Source organism: Oncorhynchus mykiss, chromosome 16 (assembly GCF_057628025.1).
Source record: "Oncorhynchus mykiss isolate SJ-2025 chromosome 16, ASM5762802v1, whole genome shotgun sequence".
NCBI classification, from domain to species: domain Eukaryota; kingdom Metazoa; phylum Chordata; class Actinopteri; order Salmoniformes; family Salmonidae; genus Oncorhynchus; species Oncorhynchus mykiss.
Genome location: NC_143037.1, coordinates 69,871,150 through 69,894,119, shown reverse-complemented (window position 1 = coordinate 69,894,119; position 22,970 = coordinate 69,871,150). Strand labels below are relative to the sequence as shown.

At 42.6% G+C, this 22,970-nt stretch overlaps 1 protein-coding gene and 1 long non-coding RNA gene across 23 annotated transcripts in view; both read right to left on the bottom strand.

Annotated features, from left to right (window-relative positions):
- Nucleotides 1–788: 788 nt before the first annotated feature.
- Nucleotides 789–14,750, bottom strand: LOC118939477 (uncharacterized). The gene is made up of 3 exons (XR_005036395.2): nt 14,500–14,750; nt 1,553–1,689; nt 789–1,439 (listed from the first exon to the last, which is right to left on the bottom strand). It is a non-coding gene; the product is annotated as an uncharacterized LOC118939477 (long non-coding RNA).
- Nucleotides 14,751–19,049: 4,299 nt separating this feature from the next.
- The window catches only part of LOC110492587 (GRIP1-associated protein 1), a 92,197-nt gene continuing 88,276 nt past the window's right edge, over nt 19,050–22,970 (bottom strand). For all 22 annotated transcript variants that reach the window (XM_090203798.1, XM_090203799.1, XM_036947595.2 and 19 more), the window contains one exon: nt 19,050–21,231. In XM_090203798.1, coding sequence (XP_090059924.1) covers nt 21,154–21,231 — 78 coding nt within the window. In that variant the 3' untranslated portion in view covers nt 19,050–21,153. The remainder of the gene's footprint in view (nt 21,232–22,970) is intronic.

The window sequence follows — 22,970 nt, the reverse complement described above, 5'->3', positions numbered from 1 at the left end:
ATTGTGTTCTGTTCGACGTCCAAACGTCAGTCACTTGTACTGATCCAGGACAATGGATTAAAGTGAGCAAATTAAATTAATCTGCCTTTTTTGTTGAGTGCTCCAGCTCTTTTCTGCCTTGAATTAGTCTTTTTTGAGTAGTAGTATTTACTACAACTACTGGTGCTACTACTACCCCTGGTGCTACTACTTACTACTAGTACTACTCCTACTACTACCGCTGGTGCTACTACTACTACTAGTATTAGTGCTACTACTACCACTACTACTGGTGCTACTACTACTACTACTGGTGCTGCTACTACTACTACTACTACTACTACAGCTGGTGCTGGTGCTGGTGCTACTACAGCTACTACTACTGGTACTACTACTACTGGTGCTGCTACTACTACTACTACTACTACAGCTGGTGCTGGTGCTGGTGCTACTACAGCTACTACTACTGGTGCTACTACTACTACTACTACTACTACTACTACAGCTGGTGATGGTGCTACTACTACTGCATTATAGATAGACTCCTGATGGTAAATTGAATGGACTGTTCCTACCAATATAATCACATCTCTAGTGCATCATAAGGCCCAGTTTACAAGCATGGCAGAGTAATGAAGTGGACAGGTTGGAAAAGCCATCAGTGGACAGACAGACAGCGCACGTTGGCCCAGAGAAATGGACTATGCAGATTAATTAACTGTCCCGAGAGAACTATAAAGCAATGGTCATTACCAGTGGTTCCTGCAAAAACAGTTCATCTTTAAAATCCATAAAAATCCAACTTCTCATTTGACAATAAGGGCTATTTATTCCTAAGGGGGCAAGAACACATGGGGAAACATCTAAGCCAGCTAAAATAACATTTGATGTAAAAAAAATCATTGAGGTTAGTCTAGTATTTTTCTTGACCTTAGGCACAAATGAATCACATCAATTGTTGGGACAGACATGGGCTGTTCGGTCAGACAGTAGCTAAGCAAAATGTATGACAAATTCTTTACACTCATTCAAAAATATATAATTTGAGTTTGTACAACATGAATAAAGACATGTCCTACAGTATATAGTTATTAACCCTGAGCTTTAAGACAAGAGCTATTCTAAGACGTATTCCATGGGCTCAGATAGTAGGGGGGACATCTTTCTCATCTCTTTTGGGATGTGAAAAGGGGATTGAGTGTATAATAAAACTCCAGGGAGGCTGTTTTCATGATCTCCAGACAACTACTGGAATGGATCAAACAGCACAAAGAGAGATATATGGCAAACAATCATTTGACTCCTCTTTCCCCCTCCCCCCGATAAATGGTTTCTTCAAGAAAGACTGGATTTAAACCCTTCATTCTGAATTAGGAGATTCCCACACACACTCTCTGACAGCCTCCCACGCCGGATGGCCGTGTGCGTGCACTGCCGCAATGACACACTGCACACCCACTCTGGGGGCCAAAGAGAAAAGAAAAAACAAAGGCAGATTTCATTACACAGACACTTAGAAGGAGAATCAATACAGCCTTAGCAACATGTTACAGTGCTCTTCAAAACATCTCACATTGAAGGGCAGGAGATAGCAACGTCTGCTGGTAGTAAGAGGGCACTGACGTAGGAAATTGGTTGCATCACAGGTTTCCCCTCCCTGGCTGGTATTGAAGGAAGCTTGTGAGAGCTGGGATGATGCAGGGATGATGGCTGAGGAAAATGAAAGAAAATGAAAGAACTGAGACAGGAGCCCATTTAAGATGGTATAGAAGGGCCTACTGCAAATGTCATCATAGATTGCTAGTGATAGCCTATGTGGTCAAACAAAAAGCAAACAAAAAGTAGTGGATTATATGATGTAATATCTGATATCAAAGACAATAGTCCCCTCCTGTACTCCCAAGACTGAGTGGCCAAGCAAGACTCCAATACCATCATTAAGTTTGTTGACGACACAACAGTGGTAGGCCTGATCACCGACAACGACGAGACAGCCTATAGGGAGGTGGTCAGAGACTGGCAGTGTGGTGCCAGGACAACAACCTTTCCTTCAACGTGAGCAAGACAAAGGAGCTGATCATGGACTACAGGACAAGGAGGGCCAAACACGCCCCCTTTCACATCGATGGAGCTGTAGTGGAGCGGGTCGAGAATTTCAAGTTCCTTGGTGTCCACATCACCAACAAACTATCATGGTCCAAACACACCAAGACAGTCGTGAAGAGGGCACAACAATGCCTTTTTCCCCTCAGGAGACTGAACATACTTGGCATGGGTCCCCAGATCTTTAAAAAGTTCTACAGCTGCACCATCGAGTGTATCCTGACCGGTTACATCACCGCCTGGTATGCAAACTGCTTGGCATCCAACTAAGGCGCAACAGACGGTAGTGCGTACGGCCCAGTACATCACTGGGGCCAAGCTTCCTGTCATCCAGCGCCTCTATATCAGCCGGTGTCAGAAGAAGGCCCAAAAATTGGTCAAAGACTTCAGTCACCCAAGTCATAGACTGTTACCGCACAGCAAGCGGTAGCGGAGCGCCAAGTCTAGGTCCAAAAGGCTCCTTAACAGCTTCTACTCCCAAGCCATAAGACTGCTGAACAATTAATAAAATGGCCACCGGACTATTATATTGACCCCCCCTTTTGTTTTAACACCCCTGCTACTCTCTGTTTATTATCTATGGATAGTCACTTTACCCCTACCTACATGTACAATTTAACTTGACTAACCTGTACCCCCGCACATTGTCAGGACTGTCCTGTAAGGATTCAAATAAGTCAGATCAGCTTGCCAATAAATAACTTCAACCAGACCACCTCTCACCCTATAGAGGGGGGAGAAAGGAGCTGGTGGGGGGTTGACAGTTGTAAAACAAGGATTAGAACTTTCAGCTATCTCCCTCTCCAAATTCACACAGGAATGTGCCTTTGTTTCACAGACGTTTTCCCGGGAAATTCTAACACGTTCTAAAGTGAATACTGGAACAATAATTCTAACATAGAATGTGGGCCATCTAAAGAATAATAATGTAATTTTGCTTGTTTTTTTGTGATGTCATTAAAAATGTAAAAAGTCTCCATCCTCTACATTGAGTATGAAATATGAAAAATTATCAAAGTGTTTTTAAGAGAGGGATGTGATATTAGAAACTATAAGAGGAAATTGTTTCTATAACTTCGTACAAGTGAGTAGTCGCCGCCCCTTGAGTAAGGTCAGAGAGTGTGTCAGCCTCACGAACCACCCCTTTTGAATGAACTGTATAAAAGGATGGGTTAAGAATTAACATATCCGACCAGAGAGGCGTGTAGCTGCAGCTCACGTCCAAAGTGGTTCGAACTCTGAATATCAACATGAGGTAGAGGCGAGAAGCTCACCTCCTGGACAATCACTGGTACGGCTGATTAGCTGTCCTAAGTAAAGTATCTAGAAAAGCTCATTTAAGTGGGACCATCCACCACTTTTCAAACCATCATATTTTACTACTCTCATCACCCCAGTGAGAACCATCGATACGGCTGGCTAGCCTATCTTCAAATAATCATCTCCCAGAGCGAGTGGAAGCAGAGTCAGCTGAACTCTCTGCCATTGACAGTTTTTTCTATTGTCTCTTTTTGGTCCATTTAGATTGTTAATGTAGATTGTATACAAAACAAATCTTGTTGTAGGCTCCTAAGTGGACCATAAGATTAAAAACCAAACCAAATTAAGAAAATTAAACAAAAAAATAAAATAAAAAACGAAGTCACTCCACCAGAGTGTCTCTTTTGGGTCACTGTTGCCGGTCCCAAGCCCGGATAAAGGAGGAGGGTTGGAATTGTGACATTAAAAAAAAAACAAGAATCGACAGAAGAAAGTTAATTTGTAGTTCTAAACATATTTAGGGTGTTTTTTTACTCGCTTTGTGTCTCTCCCACGACGTTATTCCTCTCTTCAACAGCGTCCATCACAATTACATGCACATGATGCAAATTATGGAAATTAGGTGATGCCGTTATTTAGCGACTTTTAGGACAGCCAATAGCTACTTTCCTTACTGAGGAGTTGGCAACACTGGCAGAGACGAACTACAAGTTGAATTCAGTGAGATATACTCCTAAATTGACAGAGCAGTTTGTTTTAGCAATTTTACAGCTAGCTAGTTACTTCACATGCGGATATTGACTTTGGTATTATTGTGTGTAGCTACAGTTGAAGTCGGAAGTTTACATACACCTTGCCCACAAATCTTCTATAGGCTTGAGGTCAAGGCTTTGTGATGGCCACTAATACCTTGACTTTGTTGTCCTTAAGCCATTTTGCCACAACTTTGGAAGTATGCTTGGGGTCATTATCCATTTGCTGCCAAGCTTTAACTTCCTGACTGATGTCTTGAGATGTTGTTCAAATATATCCATATAATTTTCCTCCCTCATGAATGCATCTATTTTGTGAAGTGCACTAATCCCTCCTGCAGCAAAGCACCCCTACAACATAATGCTGCCACCCTTGTGCTTCACAGTTGGGATGGTGTTCTTTGGCTTGCAAGCCTCCCCCTTTTTCCTCCAAATATAACGATGGTCATTATGGCCAAACAGTTCTATTTTTGTTACATCAGACCAGAGGACATTTCTCCAAAAAGTCAGATCTTTGTCCCCATGTGAAGTTATAAACCATAGTCTGGCTTTTTTATGGCGGTTTTGGAGGAGTGGCTTCTTCCTTGCTGAGCAGCCTTTCAGGTTATGTTGATATAGAACTCGTTTTACTGTGGATATAGATACTTTTGTTCCGGTTTCCTCCAACATCTTCACAAGGTCCTTTGCTGTTGTTCTGGGATTGATTTGCACTTTTCAGACCAAAGTACGTTCATCTCTAAGAGACAGAACATGTCTCCTTCCTGAGTGGTATGACGGCTGTGTGGTCCCATGGTGTTTATACTTGCGTACTATTGTTTGTACAGGTGAACGTGGTACCTTCAGGGGTTTGGAAATTGCTCCCAAGGATGAACCAGACTTGTGGATGTCCACAAATTTTTCTGAGGTCTTGGCTGATTTATTTTGTTTTCCCATGATGTCAAGCAAAGAGGCACAAATACATCCACAGCTACACCTCCAATTGACTCAGATGATGTCAATTAGCCTATCAGAGGCTTCTAAAGACATAACGTCATTTTCTGGAATGGCACAGTCAACTTAGTGTATGTAAACTTCTGACCCACTGGAATTGTGATATAGTGAATTATAAGTGAAATAATCTGCCTATAAACAATAGTTGGAAAAATTACTTGCGTCATGCGCAAAGTAGATGTCCTAACAGACTTGAAAAAACTATAGTTTGTTAACAAGACATTTGTGGAATGGTTGAAAAACAAGTTTTCATGACTCCAACCTAAGTGTATGTAAAATTCAGACTTCAACTGTATAGACAGATACCTTGGACTAAATAAAGTAATGTTTACAGAGGGTATATACAGTATGAAAGTATAGCAATAAAAGGTATAAACTGTCATTAAGGCACATCACTGATACAACCTGCGTGACAAACCAACCTCCCAACAAGCTCAGGTTGTTGTGACCTGACCTGAATGACCCGATAGGAAAGAACTAAGAGACCTGATACTTCAGACACCTGGGACAGCAACTCTACATCAATCAAAAGCTGCTGGTAATGGAGAAGTGTGTGTGTGTGTAACTGGATAAGTATATTAGAGAGCAATGAGCTTCACAAAGAAAGCTGATTATGCGTCACTAAGGAGTAGGTAAGCTGTGCCTCCCAGTCTGCCAGGAGTGTCCCCTGGTTTGTTGGTTGGCATGCACCATTAAGGTTACATCTGTAAATTACGAGTCGTACGCACTGTGTGGAAACACTGGACATAATGCAATGGGACACATGAGAACATGGCAGTAATTTACTAGTGTGTTTTTGACCTCTAAAATAAACTCAATGGCCAGTTTATTAGGTACCCCATTCACAAAAATGGTTCGCGCCTACAGACAGTGAGTCACTTGGCTATATAAAGCAGGCAGACAGGCATCGAGGCAGTCAGTTACTGTTTGATTGAATGTTAGAATGGGCAAAACGAGTGATTTCCGGGCACACATTAGGTCTCTTGACACCAATTGAGCAACGTTGGAACACCATACCTTGTAGAATCCATGCCCCGAGAATTCAGGCTGTTCTGGGTGCAAAGGGGTGTCTGACCCGGTACTAAGTAAACTGGCCACTGGGTATGGGGGCTGACAGGGGCATACACAACAACACTGCTAAGGATGCTTAAATAGCCAAGTTTAGCCATTTGTTTGTAATGTGAGTAGCAAAGATCAGTTTCTCACAACACTGATACCAAGAGGATCCACCTGTCTGTACATAGCTAGCAAATCAGCCATGTAAGTGTAAGAGAGCCATGCTATCACATCTCTAGCCCCCTCCAAAGAGCGACCTGATGGACGACTATCTGAAGAGCATGCAGATGCATCTAGGGATCAAAGTGCTCCTGCTGCAGGACACCAACAGCCTGGAGGCTCAGCTCAGCACCCAGCAGACCAGGGTAAATAACTCCATGCTACGAGACGGTCAGATGACCTCCTGCTTCCTCAAGCACTGAGTGAACGGGGCCGCCTTCCACACCCAGATTCTAATTCACAAGGCTCGAATGGAGAAGGGTATAGGGGACAATTGCATTTTATCACCTCCACTGATCCTCAACACGGGGCCCCCACAAGGGTGCGTGCTCAGCACCCTCCTGTACGCACTGTTCACTGCGTGGCCATGCACGCCTCCAACTCAATCATCAAGTTTGCAGACAACAGTAGTAGGCCTGATTACCAACCATGACGAGACAGCCTACAGGGAGGAGGAGAGCGCCCTGGGAGAGTGGTGACAGGAAAATAACATCTCATTCAACGTCAACAAAATGAGCTGATCATGGACTTCAGGAAACAGCAGAGGGTGCACGCCCCTATCCACATCGACGGTACAGTAGTGGAGAATGTGGAAAGCTTCAAGTTCCTCTGCGTACACATCACTGACGATCTGAAATGGTCCACCCACACAGACAGTGTGGTGAAGAAGGTGTAACAGCGCATCTTCAACCTCAGGAGGGTGAAGAAATTTGACTTGGCTCCTAAAACCCTCACAAACTGGCTGTATCACAGCCTGGTACGGCAACTGCCCCACCTGCAACTGCAGGGCTCTCCAGAGGGTAGTGAGGTCTGCCAAACACATCACCCGGGGCAAACTACCTGCCCTCCAAGACACCTACAGCACCCGATGTCACAGGAAGGCCAAACAGATCATCAAGGACAACAACCGGCCATTGCCTGTTCACCCCGCTATAATCCAGAATGCGAGGTCAGTACAGGTGCATCAAAGATGGGACCAAGAGACTGAGAAACAGCTTCTATCTCAAGGCCATCAGACTAAAATAGCCATCACTAGCCGGCTTCCACACAGTTACGCAACCATGCACCTTAGAGGATGCTGCCCTATGTACATAGACTTGGAAACAATGGTCACTTTAATAATGTTTAAATAATGATTACATACTGCATTACTCATCTCATATGTATATACTGTATTCTTTTCACTGTATTTTAGTCAATGTCACTCCGAATTTTCTCAATCTAATACAGTGCCTTGCGAAAGTATTCGGCCCCCTTGAACTTTGCGACCTTTTGCCACATTTCAGGCTTCAAACATAAAGATATAAAACTGTATTTTTTTGTGAAGAATCAACAACAAGTGGGACACAATCATGAAGTGGAACGACATTTATTGGATATTTCAAACTTTTTTAACAAATCAAAAACTGAAAAATTGGGCGTGCAAAATTATTCAGCCCCTTTACTTTCAGTGCAGCAAACTCTCTCCAGAAGTTCAGTGAGGATCTCTGAATGATCCAATGTTGACCTAAATGACTAATGATGATAAATACAATCCACCTGTGTGTAATCAAGTCTCCGTATAAATGCACCTGCACTGTGATAGTCTCAGAGGTCCGTTAAAAGCGCAGAGAGCATCATGAAGAACAAGGAACACACCAGGCAGGTCCGAGATACTGTTGTGAAGACGTTTAAAGCCGGATTTGGATACAAAAAGATTTCCCAAGCTTTAAACATCCCAAGGAGCACTGTTCAAGCGATAATATTGAAATGGAAGGAGTATCAGACCACTGCAAATCTACCAAGACCTGGCCGTCCCTCTAAACTTTCAGCTCATACAAGGAGAAGACTGATCAGAGATGCAGCCAAGAGGCCCATGATCACTCTGGATGAACTGCAGAGATCTACAGCTGAGGTGGGAGACTGTCCATAGGACAACAATTGCACAAATCTGGCCTTTATGGAAGAGTGGCAAGAAGAAAGCAATTTCTTAAAGATATCCATAAAAAGTATTGTTTAAAGTTTGCCACAAGCCACCTGGGAGACACACCAAACATGTGGAAGAAGGTGCTCTGGTCAGATGAAACCAAAATTGAACTTTTTGGCAACAATGCAAAACGTTATGTTTGGCGTAAAAGCATCACAGCTCATCAACCTGAACACACCATCCCCACTGTCAAACATGGTGGTGGCAGCATCATGGTTTGGGCCTGCTTTTCTTCAGCAGGGACAGGGAAGATGGTTAAAATTGATGGGAAGATGGATGGAGCCAAATACAGGACCATTCTGGAAGAAAACCTGATGGAGTCTGCAAAAGACCTGAGACTGGGACGGAGATTTGTCTTCCAACAAGACAATGATCCAAAACATAAAGCAAAATCTACAATGGAATGGTTCAAAAATAAACATATCCAGGTGTTAGAATGGCCAAGTCAAAGTCCAGACCTGAATCCAATCGAGAATCTGTGGAAAGAACTGAAAACTGTTGTTCACAAATGCTCTCCATCCAACCTCACTGAGCTCGAGCTGTTTTGCAAGGAGGAATGGGAAAAAATGTCAGTCTCTCGATGTGCAAAACTGATAGAGACATACCCCTAGCGACCCCAAGCGACTTACAGCTGTAATCGCAGCAAAAGGTGGCGCTACAAAGTATTAACTTAAGGGGGCTGAATAATTTTGCACGCCCAATTTTTCAGTTTTTGATTTGTTAAAAAAGTTTTAAATATCCAATAAATGTCGTTCCACTTCATGATTGTGTCCCACTTGTTGTTGATTCTTCACAAAAAAATACAGTTTTATATCTTTATGTTTGAAGCCTGAAATGTGGCAAAAGGTCGCAAAGTTCAAGGGGGCCGAATACTTTCGCAAGGCACTGTATATATATATTTCTTAATTCCATTCTTTTAGATGTGTGAATTGTTAGATACTAGCTCCAACAGTGCAGTAGTAACACAAGCATTTCACTACACCTGCAATAACATCTGCTAAATATGTGTATGTGACCAATACAATTTCATTTGATTTGAATGCACAAAAACAGGTGAGGAGATCCTGAGGCCTATCGTGTGGCCCATTTTTTTTTAAGGTATCTGTGACCAACACATGCATATCTGTATTCCCAGTCATGTGAAATCCATAGATTAGGGCCTAATGAATGTATTTCAATTGACTGATTATCATATGAACTGTAACTCATTAAAATCAATGAAATTGTTGCATTTATATTTTTGTTCAGTATATACACTACCAGTCAAACGTTTTAGAACACCTACTCATTCAAGTTTTTTTTTATTTTTACTATTATCTACATAATAGCGAAGACATCAACACAATGAAATAACACATATGGAATAATTTAGTAACCAAAAAAAGTGTTAAACAAATCAAAATATATTTTATTTTTGAGATTCTTCAAATAGCTACCATTTGCCTTGACGACAGCTTTGCACACTCTAGGCATTCTCTCAACCAGCTTCATGAGGAATGCTTTTCCAACAGCCTTGAAGGATTCCCCACATATGCTGAACAGTAACTGTTGTTGGCTGCTTTTCCTTCACTCTATGGTCCGACTCATCTCAAACCATCTCAATTTGGTTTAGGTTTGGGGATTGTGGAGGCCAGGTCATCTGATGCAGCACTCCATCCCTCTCCTTCTTGGTAAAATAGCCCTTACACAGCCTGGAGGTTGTCATGGAAAATGACATAGTAATCACGCAATCCCGTGTTTTACTGTTTAAAGAATTGTCTCTTGTTATATGCTAGTGTTTTTGCTAACCTGATACAAACTTGTGTTTGTGGGACTTAGCTGTATGATTAAGATTCTTATGACTAAGTTCCGCTTGGGTGCGACATCCCGTGGGTTTACTATCTACAGAAAGTCACATGTATGGAAACTTACAGAAAATAGCACATTATAGTGTTTTGCTGTTGTGAATGCAGTTAGACGGTTGAGCCCTCGGGTCATCAACCTTGTGCTACCTTAAGTCTGCACAGACAACTAATGACCTTTAACACACTATCTGCTGACTGCCACGTAAACAAAAAGGGGTTCTATTTCCTCTATAAAAGCAGAGACCCGGCTATGTTTGTTAAGCTTTCAACTCTGAACCATTCTTGGTGATGGTTGATTTGCTTCATTTGGGCAAATCTTATAATAAAAGTGTTGTTTGAAAGAATCTGCAGTCTCTCTTCCCTTTGATTAGATATTCCACAACAAGGTGTGTTGGGTCATTGTCCCACTAAGCCCAAACCAGATGGGATGGCGTATCGCTGCAGAATGCTGTGGTAGCCGTGCTGGTTAAGTGTAGCTTGAATTCTAAATAAATCACAGACAGTGTCACTAGCAAAGCACCCCCACACCATAACACCTCCTCTTCCATGCTTTACGGTGGGAAATACACATGTGGAGATCATCGTTTCAACCTACTCTGCATCTGACATAGACACGGTGGTTGGAACCAAAAATCTCCAATTTGGATCCAGACCAAATTTCCACCGGTCTGATGTCCATTGCTCATGTTCCTTGGCCCAAGCAATTCTCTTCTTATTATTGGTGTCCATTAGTAGTGCTTTTCTGGAGTCAATTCAACCAGGAAGGCCTGATTCACACAGTCTCCTCTGAACAGTTGATGTTGAGATTTGTCTGTTACTTGAACTCAGTGAAGCATTTATTTGGGCTGCAATTTCTGAGGCTGGTAACTCTAATGAACCTATCCTCTGCAGCAGAGGTAACTCTGGGTCTTCCTTTCCTGTGGCGGTCCTCATGAGAGACAGTTTCATCATAGCGCTTGATGGTTTTTGCGAATTTCAAAGTTCTTGATATTTTCTGTATTGACTGAACTTCATGTCTTAAAGTAATGATGGACTGTCTTTTCTCTTTGCTTATTTGAGCTGTTCTTGCCATAATATGGACTTGGAATTTTACCAAATAGGGCTGTCTTCTGTATACCACCCCTACCTTGGCTCAAACGCATAACATTTTTTACTTAAGGCACACATGTTAATTGAAATTAATTCGAGGTGACTACCTCATGAAGCTGGTTGAGAGAATGACATGAGTGTGCAAAGCTGTCATCAAGGCAAAGCGTGACTATTTGAAGAATCTCAAATATATTTTGATTTGTTTAACACTTTTTTGGTTACTACATGATTCCATGTGTTATTTCATAGTTTTGATGTCTTCACTATTATTCTACAATGTAGAAAATAGTACAAATAAAGAAAAACCCTTGAATGAGTAGGTGTTCTAAACATTGACTTGTTCTGTGTATATACAGTATACTGCATATATTTATTTAACAGTGGAAAGCTGCATTTTGTACCATGTACTGCATATGATGGTCAATCTTAACATCACAGAGATGATAGGTATTGATTTAGTTTAAGTATCAACATGTGTTGGGATATCAACATGTCTTACTCTATATTCCTTGTGGTTTCTCCCATCTTGTTGATAAGCTGCAATGTTCAGCTTTTATTTTGTATGGGTTGTGGGCTGGAGGGGAGGGTCAGCTGTTTGTGCTGGGAGGCTGTTCAAAACGTAATTGCTCATTTACAGTTGGCAACTACAGCCCTAACTGGCCCGATAAATGTGTTGCTGAGACGACAGAAGGACAGCTTTTTTGTGCAATGTTGTTTTGATGTTAAATCTCTTTTCAAAAGGGAGGCAGTGAGAATAGACGAGAAGCACAAAATACACTGTGACAAAACAGACTGTGTTGTCTGCATGGCACTACTTTATACATCCTATTCATAGATAGATTTAAAAAAGGTTTAAAAAAAAAGAAGAGGTATTGAATTCAAACACAGTAACACCAGTTGACACATTCATCTTGAAGTGGAAGCATAAAGCAGTTTCTCAAACTTTGTGCCAGGGACCGGCAAGGCATGGCCTTCTTCCGTGGGACCGCTTGGGTACAAAATTGACAATCGCTTTTTAAAATTCAAAATACACATTTTTCTATGCGTTTCTCTATGATATCTACTATCCTAACACAGAATTGCTTAAGATAGTAATAACATGGACCATCAAACAATTTGATTTTAGGATCACCTCGGGGTATCAGAAACAAATGTGTAAACCATTTTTGGGGATAAAACTAGAGTTTGGCCTCCCTGACATTATCTAAACAAATTCAAATAACATACAAAGATATGTCAAATCAGGTAGGCCAAATTTTAATTTGAAGGAATTATGGTTTGTAGTGATTGAAATGCATCAGAAAGTATTGGGAAATTCAGGAAAATTATCATCATGTAATTATTGTGTGTGTGTAGAAAATGCAATTTTCTAACAGTCCCTTCTAGCTTGTCCTGTGCGGCTTGTGAGCGTTAGCAGAGGGAAACAGAAGCCACACACGTGTTCATGGGAGTTATAGCTCTCAGGAATTGTTAATAGCCGACAGCTAAAGTTAGAGCGACATTCGTAGGATGAAAACAGACTCCGCTCTATCAACCGCTAAGCGGACATTGGAGATTACTAACGTAACTGTGGTTCTATGAACTAAACATTCAGTGGATTTAGACAAACCAGAGCAATCAGCAGGACTTTTACATGAGGGATATGCCGCAGACCAACAGGCATTCCTCCACAGACCAGCGCCGGTCCACAGACCTGGGATTGAGGCTGATTTCACGGAATTACTCACTATTGGGTGAACAGAGAACACAGGTTCAGAAGTAGCCCTGAGGTCAACATGAAGATATATTAAGCGAAAAATTCAACGCTCAGGAGGAACACTTCATTCTACTGTTCAACCACCACTGTATGCCCACGTCAGTCCAATTACAAGAGTCAAGAGCCAGACGCCTCAGTGAATTGCGTTTAATTAAAAACAGATTAGAAAGGTTGGTACCATGACACTACAATTAACCCCAACAACCAAATTGTGTCTATCTTTCCTAAATTAACTCAATAAAACTTGTCTTCACCTTTCGATACTCCATTTTCCAGGGGGACATAAATACAAGAAAAGCAATTAGTGTAACAAAACATATGCAATTTAGAGACTATGACATCAATAAAACAGTATATTACATATTCTAAAAAACATCTATACACTAATGGTGGCTACACAACACATCAACTTTACATTTATTTATTATCGGTCTCATATCCCATAACTTAAACTGTCACTCAATTTGTAATCCGAACAGTGATTGGCGACAAAGCTAGCTCGTCTGTTTGCAAGTCACCTCCGGGGAACCTTGCAAGGTGGGCAAAGCTTGGGTTGCTTCACAAGCCTCTCTGTCAATCATCACTAAATCCAGTGCACACACTTAACAAATCAGGCACACTGCTAACAATGTATTCCATCTCACAACGCTTATAGACATGTGTGCTACACATGTGTTCACAGGCCAGATGTCTACTTCAGCTTTAAGCAAATCTATGAATTATACGTGATTTCGAGATTTGTTTGGAGGTCAGTGAAAAACTCAAAATCGCTTGCACTTCCTGGTTCTATTTTGAAGTAGCGTATGTTTGGGTGCATCCCTCTTCCTATGCCAAACAGCTCTCTAACAAGTACAGCATCCATTATGTCACCTGGGTATGCAATGCCTCTCTATTTTTACGAGATTAGTACAACTACCCATTGTTTGTGTTTACATTTGTTTCTTTATGAATAATGTACTCGGTTCACCTCTATGTTAATCTTCAATGGCCTCGCAATACTTCAGTGCTGCTAACCTTTTTCTCGCTCTCTTCCTGCATCCAATGTGTATACCATAAGATTGGTCTCAACCTCAGACCCAGAGGAGTGAATTAAATTCCATGCACCTATGAGGGCACTTGCCAAAAGTGAGCCTCTGAAGGGTATAATTATCAGCGCTCAATAAATACACTGAACAAAAATATAAACGTAACAATTTCAAAGATTTTACTGAATTACAGTCAGGGGTGAAAGTAGATGTAATTTCTTACCGATACCGAGCACGCTTTTTTTTTTATACTACAAAAATGACAGGGTAGCCTACTCTGCTGACACTGACAAACAGATGAATAAAAACAATGTTGTCTGATCCATATAAATCAGCCTCAGAAAAAGGGAGACAAATACAACATGACATCCATCTTACCTGGAGGAGGAAATTATTGTTCAAAAGCAAACTAAAAAGTGGCACTGACCCAATGATTAAGACAGTGAATATGTAAACTCACCGGGGATATGGCACATGTTCTCGGCTGGTGCCAATAAGACAGGCTACTGTTCGCTTAATTAAGTTAAGAATAATGCTAACTAAAAGACAGATTGAAGTCTTTTCATTGTCTTCTCTTTACAGCAATAGCTATTTATTTTCCAAACAGTTTCTCCACGATTGTATTTTTAAATATTGCGATATGCCTAGCTGGGTCTCTCTGCTTTTCACTGACAGTCGCAATTTAACAATCATCTATTTGGTATTTGCAGCGCGCGCTGCTCAAATGACGACCCCTTCCGACTGTAGGCTATGAGATTTAAAACAATCCACAGGTTATTTATTTATTTATTAACTAATAATCCTCTGTGGCCAAATCATGCTTTCTGGTGTAGTAGCCTACTTTTTATGATTTGTATTCGTTTCTGTATGGACAGGAGTAAGCAAATTAGGCTATATAATTTTGGCAATTCAATTTATTTTACTTCAGGGAAAGCTTAGCTTCCCCTAGCCTTATAGACAGCCGCCTATGCTTTTTAATGTGGCATAAACAACCAGTCAAAATGTTTTCATCTGATTGTCAAACAATCACTTAACAAAGCACATTTGTTCACTCACAAAATTATTTCAGCATCCGAGCCCCAACAGTGCACTGTGCATCCGCAATTTGATGAATGGAAAGAAACATCGGTTAGAAAACACCTACATGTATTGTATTGACATTTTGCGATTGTCATTAGGCCTACACACACTGAATTGATGTTATCCAAGTGCACCTTGATCTCAGCCACTCATCTCCACCTTGACAAAATGTAAGTGTTCTCCATAAACCACAACGCAATTTGGAGTGTATACCACCCGCTTTATCTGTGAATTCGAAAAATGTTCATGCTGATTACATGCAATAATGTTAAATAATGGTGTAATCGGAAAGAGTTTTTGGGGCATGTTGTGTGATAGGCTCACGTTTTACCCATACGGCAGTACCTGACCATATCGCCTTACTTTCACCCCTGGCTACAGTTCATATAAGGAAAGCAGTCAATTGAAATAAATTCATTAGGCCCTAATCTATGGATTTCACATGACTGGGAGAAAAGGTAGGGCGTGGATCAGAAAACACATCTCCTTCACATACGGTTGATCAGGCTGTTGATTGTGGCCTCCTCTTCAATGGCTGTGCGGAGTTGCTGGATATTGGCGGGAACTGGAACACCCTGTCGTACACGTCGAACCAGAGCATCCCAAGCTTGCTGAATGGATGGCATGTCTTGTGAGTATGCAGGCCATAGAAGAACTGGGACATTTTCAGCTTACAGGAATTGTGTACAGATCCTTGTGACATGGGACTGTGCACTATCATGCTGATACATCAGGTGATGTCGGCGGATGAAAGGAACAACAACGGGCCACAGGATCTCGTCATGGTATCTCTGTGCATTCAAATTGCCACCGATAAAATGCAATTGTGTTCGTTGTCCATAGCTTATGCCTGCCCATACCATAACTCCACTATGGGACACTCTGTTCACAATGGATGACACCACACGATGCCATGCATGCTGTCTGCCATCTGCCCGGTACAGTTGTGAAGAGCACACTTCGCCATTTGCCCACTGAAGTTGGTTATGACACCGAAATGCAGTCAGGACCATGTCAGGACCATGGTTAGGATGACAAGCACGTAGATGAGCTTTCCCGAGATGGTTTCTGACTGTTTGTGCAGAAATTCTTTGATGTTGCAAACCCAGTTTCATCAGCTTTCCAGGTGGCTGGTCTCAGACGATCCCGCAGGTGAAGAAGCCGGATGTGGAGGTATGATAGAATTTAAAGTGCCTTAATTATAACAAAACAAATACAGAATCATAATGTGTAAGTAATATGCTGTTCAATTATCAATGTTGATTATACAATCTGTGTGCTCTATTGATGTCTGATCTGAATTGTATAGTTTATACCTAGGACTTCCTATAGGGGCACACAGGGCTTCCCAGCTCACTCCTTACAAGTGACTTGAAGCCAAATCTCTGTGTGATTTATTTATATATTTCCCCATTAGGTATGAATGTAATTTTGAATGTATTTGTTAATGTCAGAATGTTACAGGCGTTACTGTGTTATTTAGTCAGCGGCAAAGGTGTTTAAAACATTCAAATGTGTTATTTGTATGTCTAGACCACTTCGAACTTAGCCGTTTTGCTAGCTAGCTTGCTAGAAGGCTGCTCACTTGCATGAGGTGACTTCATGATCAGAGCCCGAGAGAGACCGCGCACAGCTCCTGTGTGTCTGGGTGAAAAAGAACAATGGAAAACTTTTGGCAAATGTGAACGTTGTTATCTAAAGCACTATTTTCTACCTAATGATTGATTTTACATGAAAAGACTCATTACAAGTGACTTGAAGCAGAAGCTACATCTGTGTGATTTATTTCTAGATTTCCCCCTTTAAGGGGTATAACAGAGGTCCTGGGCTGGTGTGGTTACACGTGGTCTATGAGGCCGGTTGGACATACTGCCAAATTCTCATGCCAATTGCATGCTCCCTCAACTTGAAACATCTGTGTTTTGTGACAAAACTGCACATTTTTAGAGTGGCCTTTTATTGTCCCCTGCACAAGGTGCACCTGTGTAATGATCATGTTGTTTAATCAGCTTATTGATATGCCACACCTGTCATGTGGATGGATTATCTTGGCAGGGATGTAAACACATTTGTACACAAAATTTGAGAGAAATAATATGTTTGTGCATATGGAACATTTCTGCGATCTTATTTCAAGTCATGAAACATGGGACCAACACTTTACATGTGGCGTTCATATTTTTATTCAGTATAGATGAATAATAGTAGTTTCTGTTTTCAGACTGAAAGGATGGGAGAGAAAATGAGATATGCAAAAACAAAACAAAACAATCAGCTAGCTTCAAGAAATAAGGGCTAGATTCAACTCTGAGCGCCGAAGATCCCCATTATAGACCGATTGAAAATAAAAGGGAATTTAGGATTGAGCCGTATGTAGTGTTTAGCGTGACTGCAGTCTCCACAAACGCGGGAACATTCCGTTTAAATATGAAATCTTCCGCGCTCCGGATTGAATCTAGGCCTTAGTCTCACGTGTCTGATTCAGCACGTTAGTCTGCAATATGAACACTGCAGGTGTTTGAACTGAGACGTTAAACTATACGGCAGGGAGACGTACTGTACCTCAGATAACTAGATTGTTTCAGGTCAACCTTGTGTTCTCTACAGGTATGAAAATAAATAGCTGTTTCGTTCTGAAATTACAAAAACACCCAAAGGGATGAAACATGGAATATATTTTAGACATTTTTATTGACAGTTGATTCATACAGTAATCTTAAAGAAAGGAATAGTCCACTGGGCAAAGCTGTTGAGTACTACTGTTATGTGTATTTTGAAACCCCTTGATGATTACATCTGTTATTATTTATGAGGACTTTGCTGCAGCCGAGTTTGGCAGTTCAAACACTTAAAGTAAATGTATAAGTGGACAAGACTAGTTAAATAAAGCACACAATCTTTAATCTACTGAAAAAGTGCAAAGTGTTACTCATCTGCTAAAATGTCTTTAATGGATGACTGGGCTTTTTAAAGAATGTTCCTGAACATGCCTATTGTAGGGGTATTTTACTGTAAACTTAATGATAGCATTACAAATAGATTACAGGTATAAATAAATGATCAGAATTTTAAAATGTTAAATATAAAAGTCTTAATAATGTTAAATGACAAATGAACTAATGACATACACTTACTGTATATCCTTCTTGATTCAAATACACATTTGAAAATACGTTTTTCTGCTAACTTTAGCATCCCGCAAACGTTTTGCAGAGCGACTTACTGTGGATACATTTGGCGCAGTGGTCTAAGGCACAGCATCTCAGTTGCCAACTGAGCAACTAGAGATCCTGGTTCGAGTCCAGGCGGAGAGACCTATGGTGCGGCGCACAATTGGCCCAGTGTAGTCCGGGTTAGGGGAGGGTTTGGCCGGCAGGGATGTCCTTGTCCCATCGCCCTCTAGTGACTCCTGTGGCAGACCGGGCGCATGCACGCTGACACGGTCACCAGGTGAACGGTGTTTCCTACGAGACATTGGTGTGGCTGGCTTCCGGGTTAAGCAGGTGTTGTGTCAAGAAGCAGTGTGGCTTGGTTGTGTTTCAGAGGACCATGACCTTTGCCTCTCCCGAGTCCGTACAGGAGTTGCAGCGATGAGACAAGACTGTAACTACCAATTGGATATCATAAAAGCATGGGCTTACCTTGGTCTCTCCTTACAAAATATCACTTTTTTTTACATGACAGCAGTTTGATGTGATGCAAATTGTTTGGGGAAAAATATGAATTGTATTTTATACCGTTATATTTAATGATATTCTGAGCCTATTCAAAAATACTGTATATGTGTTGACTGATTAGGGTAGCCTGGTAAGTGTGCCTTGTCTGTTTAAGGAACAAAATCACTATTGGTTTCATGTGCATGGCGCAGCCATTTAGAATATAGGCTGCACAGACCAGTAACAAAATTTCAACTCAAAATATGCCATTCTATTCTTCTTGAAAACACATTTTATTAGTCTTATGTTTCTTAGGACCTGCCAAAAACATATTTGTGATGGTGTATATTCAATGAATTTATTCAAATACACCTCCCACTCCTAATCTTGCCGGCATGTGCACGGGAGGTATGAGAGGCTTATCCCGACTCTAAAAAGCATTACCTTTTTTTTTTTAAACAAGCAAAGGCTGTCTGTAAAAGGTATGAGATGAAGAAGTCATCTTTCGTCTTTGTTGTGAGTGGAGGGGGAGGGGCTTGGTGTCTGTGGAGCGAGAAGAGACAAAAAAATACATCAAACGCTCATAAAAATGAACATCAAATAAAAACCTAGATTCTTGTGACATAGGCATTTGAAACATCACGCCAACAAATATATTTGAATATATCATATTAATTTGATATATCGCCCAGCCTTATTTGTACATAAGAGAAGACATTCTTGGGGGGGGGGGGGGCTTCCAATGACCAATCTGTTCATTCCTAAACAAGTGTTCACGGAGGCCTGAATGAAGTGCATACATTCTCAGATAAGGGAAACATGTCGCAAAGTATAAAAGGCTAACACAGGTAGGTATGCACGCCGTGTTAGACCACCCTGTGTTATACCATCCGATCTGCCCAGCTACTGCTGTTCAGTCATGTTGAGAAGTCATTTAAAATAAGACATTTGCCAAGTGAGTCAAAGACAGGTGAAATAGAAGGCACCGCTTCACATGATTCATGTTTCCCTCATCCTACAGGGCATGGGGCCAGTTCTTTTGACACGCAGTAATGGCCAGGTATTGACGGCAGATAATAAATATTGGTGATGAGTTTCCTGTCCATGTTGTACTCAGCGAGCACACTGATGAGTTTTGCCAGAGTGAAGGAAGAGTTGAACTCAAGACAACTGACACTGTTGTTAGACCTCAGCCAGGGGGGCAAATTCATCTGCTCATCACAGAGAATCCTCTGCTTCCTCTTATTTGGAATCTAATATTTTTAGAAAATATCAAAGTGGAGTTAAGCCGGAATTAAATGTCCAAATCTAACCACACCTGGAGTCTTAATTGGGGATAGAGAAAGCAGCCAAAGTGACATTTTGAAAGCGGGCCACAAAGCAGGCATCCAGCCAGTCTCTGTGGAGTTGGACATCATGTTCATGTTGACACCAGATGCTGAGCTGCCAAGGCCTCCTCCGTGCTTCTGCTGCAGTCACGGGACTGGTGCAGATGAAAAGGAAACGAGCACAGAGATCTAACCCAGTGAGTGGACACAGGGGTGGTGTGGTCCAGCGACCCAGAGATAGGAGTGGTTTTGTCCATTCCCCAAGAAGCAGTGGTGGTTTGGTCCAGTCCTCAACACTATGCATGTTATTGAGTTTTTGTAAATATATTTTTTTACTACTGGCTTTAGGATACTCACACTTTCCCCAGACAAACTCAAACTGGACATTTCAGCATCTAGAATGTATGACGGACATAAAACCTTTACAATCATTTTGGCTCATATACAATACTGTAACGACCCTGCTGTTTCATTACAATACGTATTACTCTGAGAACAGTTAAATTACTACAGTTGATTTTTCATATTCATATATACAGGATTTATACAAACAAAAACAAGAGTTGCAGAGTTGAAAGTATAAAGAAATGAATAAGAGTACAGGCAAAACACAACAGCTTAAGCCTCTGTATGAGTAGGCAGGATGTCTCTTGTTATTCGCAACATTAAATCATCTCTTGAAGTCGTGAACCAGTAAAGCACTGTGTTCTGGCATCCAGACATAGTTGCCTTCTGCCGTTCTTCAGATCAACACCAGAGTGGGGAGGCAGAGAGTGCAGACAGACAGAAGTCAGATCAACACCAGAGTGGGGAGGCAGAGAGTGCAGACAGACAGAAGTCAGATCACAATACCACAGTAAGATCCAAGACATGTTACAGTAAGTACATTCAGCAGTAAAGCAGTTTCAAGAGCAATAACCCCTTCCTACCCCCCTCCTTTCATCTGTGTTCCCAGACAGAGGTTCAGTCAGTCAGTTAGGTAATGTCCTCTTGTTGGCCACAGAAACAGGTGAAGAGAGAGGGCAGAGAGGAGGGACTTGTTCCAGTCTTTTAGTCCGTAGCTGAGCCAGCTCCAGGACTTGAGTCTTTACTTAAACGGACAATCTCCTGAGACAGAACTTCAAGGTCCTAAAAAAAGACAAACATAAATTGCTATTTTAATACCACAAAGCTGAGTAGCAAACCAAAACCTCTGTTCATTCCTGGCATTTTCATATCCAAAACTCTTTCATCCTCGCTCATTCTGAAGTACTGTAGCTAATGAAATACCAAACATCAGAGAGTTCATGCAAGGTGTTGGGAAACAACTGTAACATTGACAATTGTAGCATGGAGACTATATAATATCAACCAAATCAACATTTCCTTCAGCCAGGGTGCAGGGGAGCCATTTAGCAGACAGACTCAGGTTCAGCTGCAATCTCTTACCAGAAAAAGCCAATGTCCCTCCCTCTGTGTGCTCACTCTAAAGCAAGAGCCATCAAATATTAACAGGGCTGTTTGTTTCTGGGCTAGTGGCTCCAACAGGCACTGAATATTCATGACTCGCTGCTTGCCGCTGCCCACCAAATCCATAGAGAGGATGGGGGGTGAACCTGCCCACCTACAGGTTCACCAGTATCGAGCGCAATCATCACAGCACCCTTTGTCATTCTGCACTTTGTGGGCTGCGACACGGCTTCATCATGCTCCAGCACACGATTAGGAGCCCATGGCTGAAAGGCTACTTGGTAGCAGCGGTGAGGGAGGGACGGTGAGGGAGGGAGGGATGGGGAAGGAAGGAGGGACGGTGAGAGTGGGACGGGGGAAGGAGGGACGGTAAAAGTGGGACGGGGGAAGGAGGGACGGTGAGGGAGGGAGGGATGGGGAAGGAAGGAGGGACGGTGAGAGTGGGACGGGGGAAGGAGGGACGGTGAAAGTGGGACGGGGGAAGGAGGGACGGTGAGGGAGGGAGGGATGGGGAAGGAAGGAGGGACGGTGAGAGTGGGACGGGGGAAGGAGGGACGGTGAAAGTGGGACGGGGGAAGGAGGGACGGTGAGGGAGGGAGGGATGGGGAAGGAAGGAGGGACGGTGAGCGTGGGACGGGGGAAGGAGGGACGGTGAGAGTGGGACGGGGGAAGGAGGGACGGTGAGGGAGGGAGGGATGGGGAAGGAAGGAGGGACGGTGAGAGTGGGACGGGGGAAGGAGGGACGGTGAAAGTGGGACGGGGGAAGGAGGGACGGTGAGAGTGGGACGGGGGAAGGAGGGACGGGGGAAGGAGGGACGGGGGAAGGAGGGACGGTGAGAGTGGGACGGGGGAAGGAGGGACGGTGAGAGTGGGACGGGGGAAGGAGGGACGGGGGAAGGAGGGACGGTGAGAGTGGGACAGGGGAAGGAGGGACGGGGAGAGTGGGACGGGGGAAGGAGGGACGGGGAAAGGAGGGACGGGGAGAGTGGGACGGGGGAAGGAGGGACGGGGGAAGGAGGGACGGTGAGAGTGGGACGGGGGAAGGAGGGACGGGGGAAGGAGAAGTGGAAGAGGAGAGGAATGAGGGTGGCTCTACATGGTTGCTCTCCCCTACAGCTTTCTCTCATAAGTGCTTAATTAGATCAGGATTTTCTCATTTAATTTGGATAAAAGCAAACAGTTACATTGCTGTTAACAAGTCTGGCACAACTAGCCACCAGAGCAGGGCTGCTTATGTCAGAGCCTGCAGCCTCTTCTTCCACAACTAGCCACCAGAGCAGGGCTGCTTATGTCAGAGCCTGCAGCCTCTTCTTCCACAACTAGCCACCAGCGTAGGGCTGCTTATGTCAGAGCCTGCAGCCTCTTCTTCCACAACTAGCCACCAGAGTAGGGCTGCTTATGTCAGAGCCTGCAGCCCC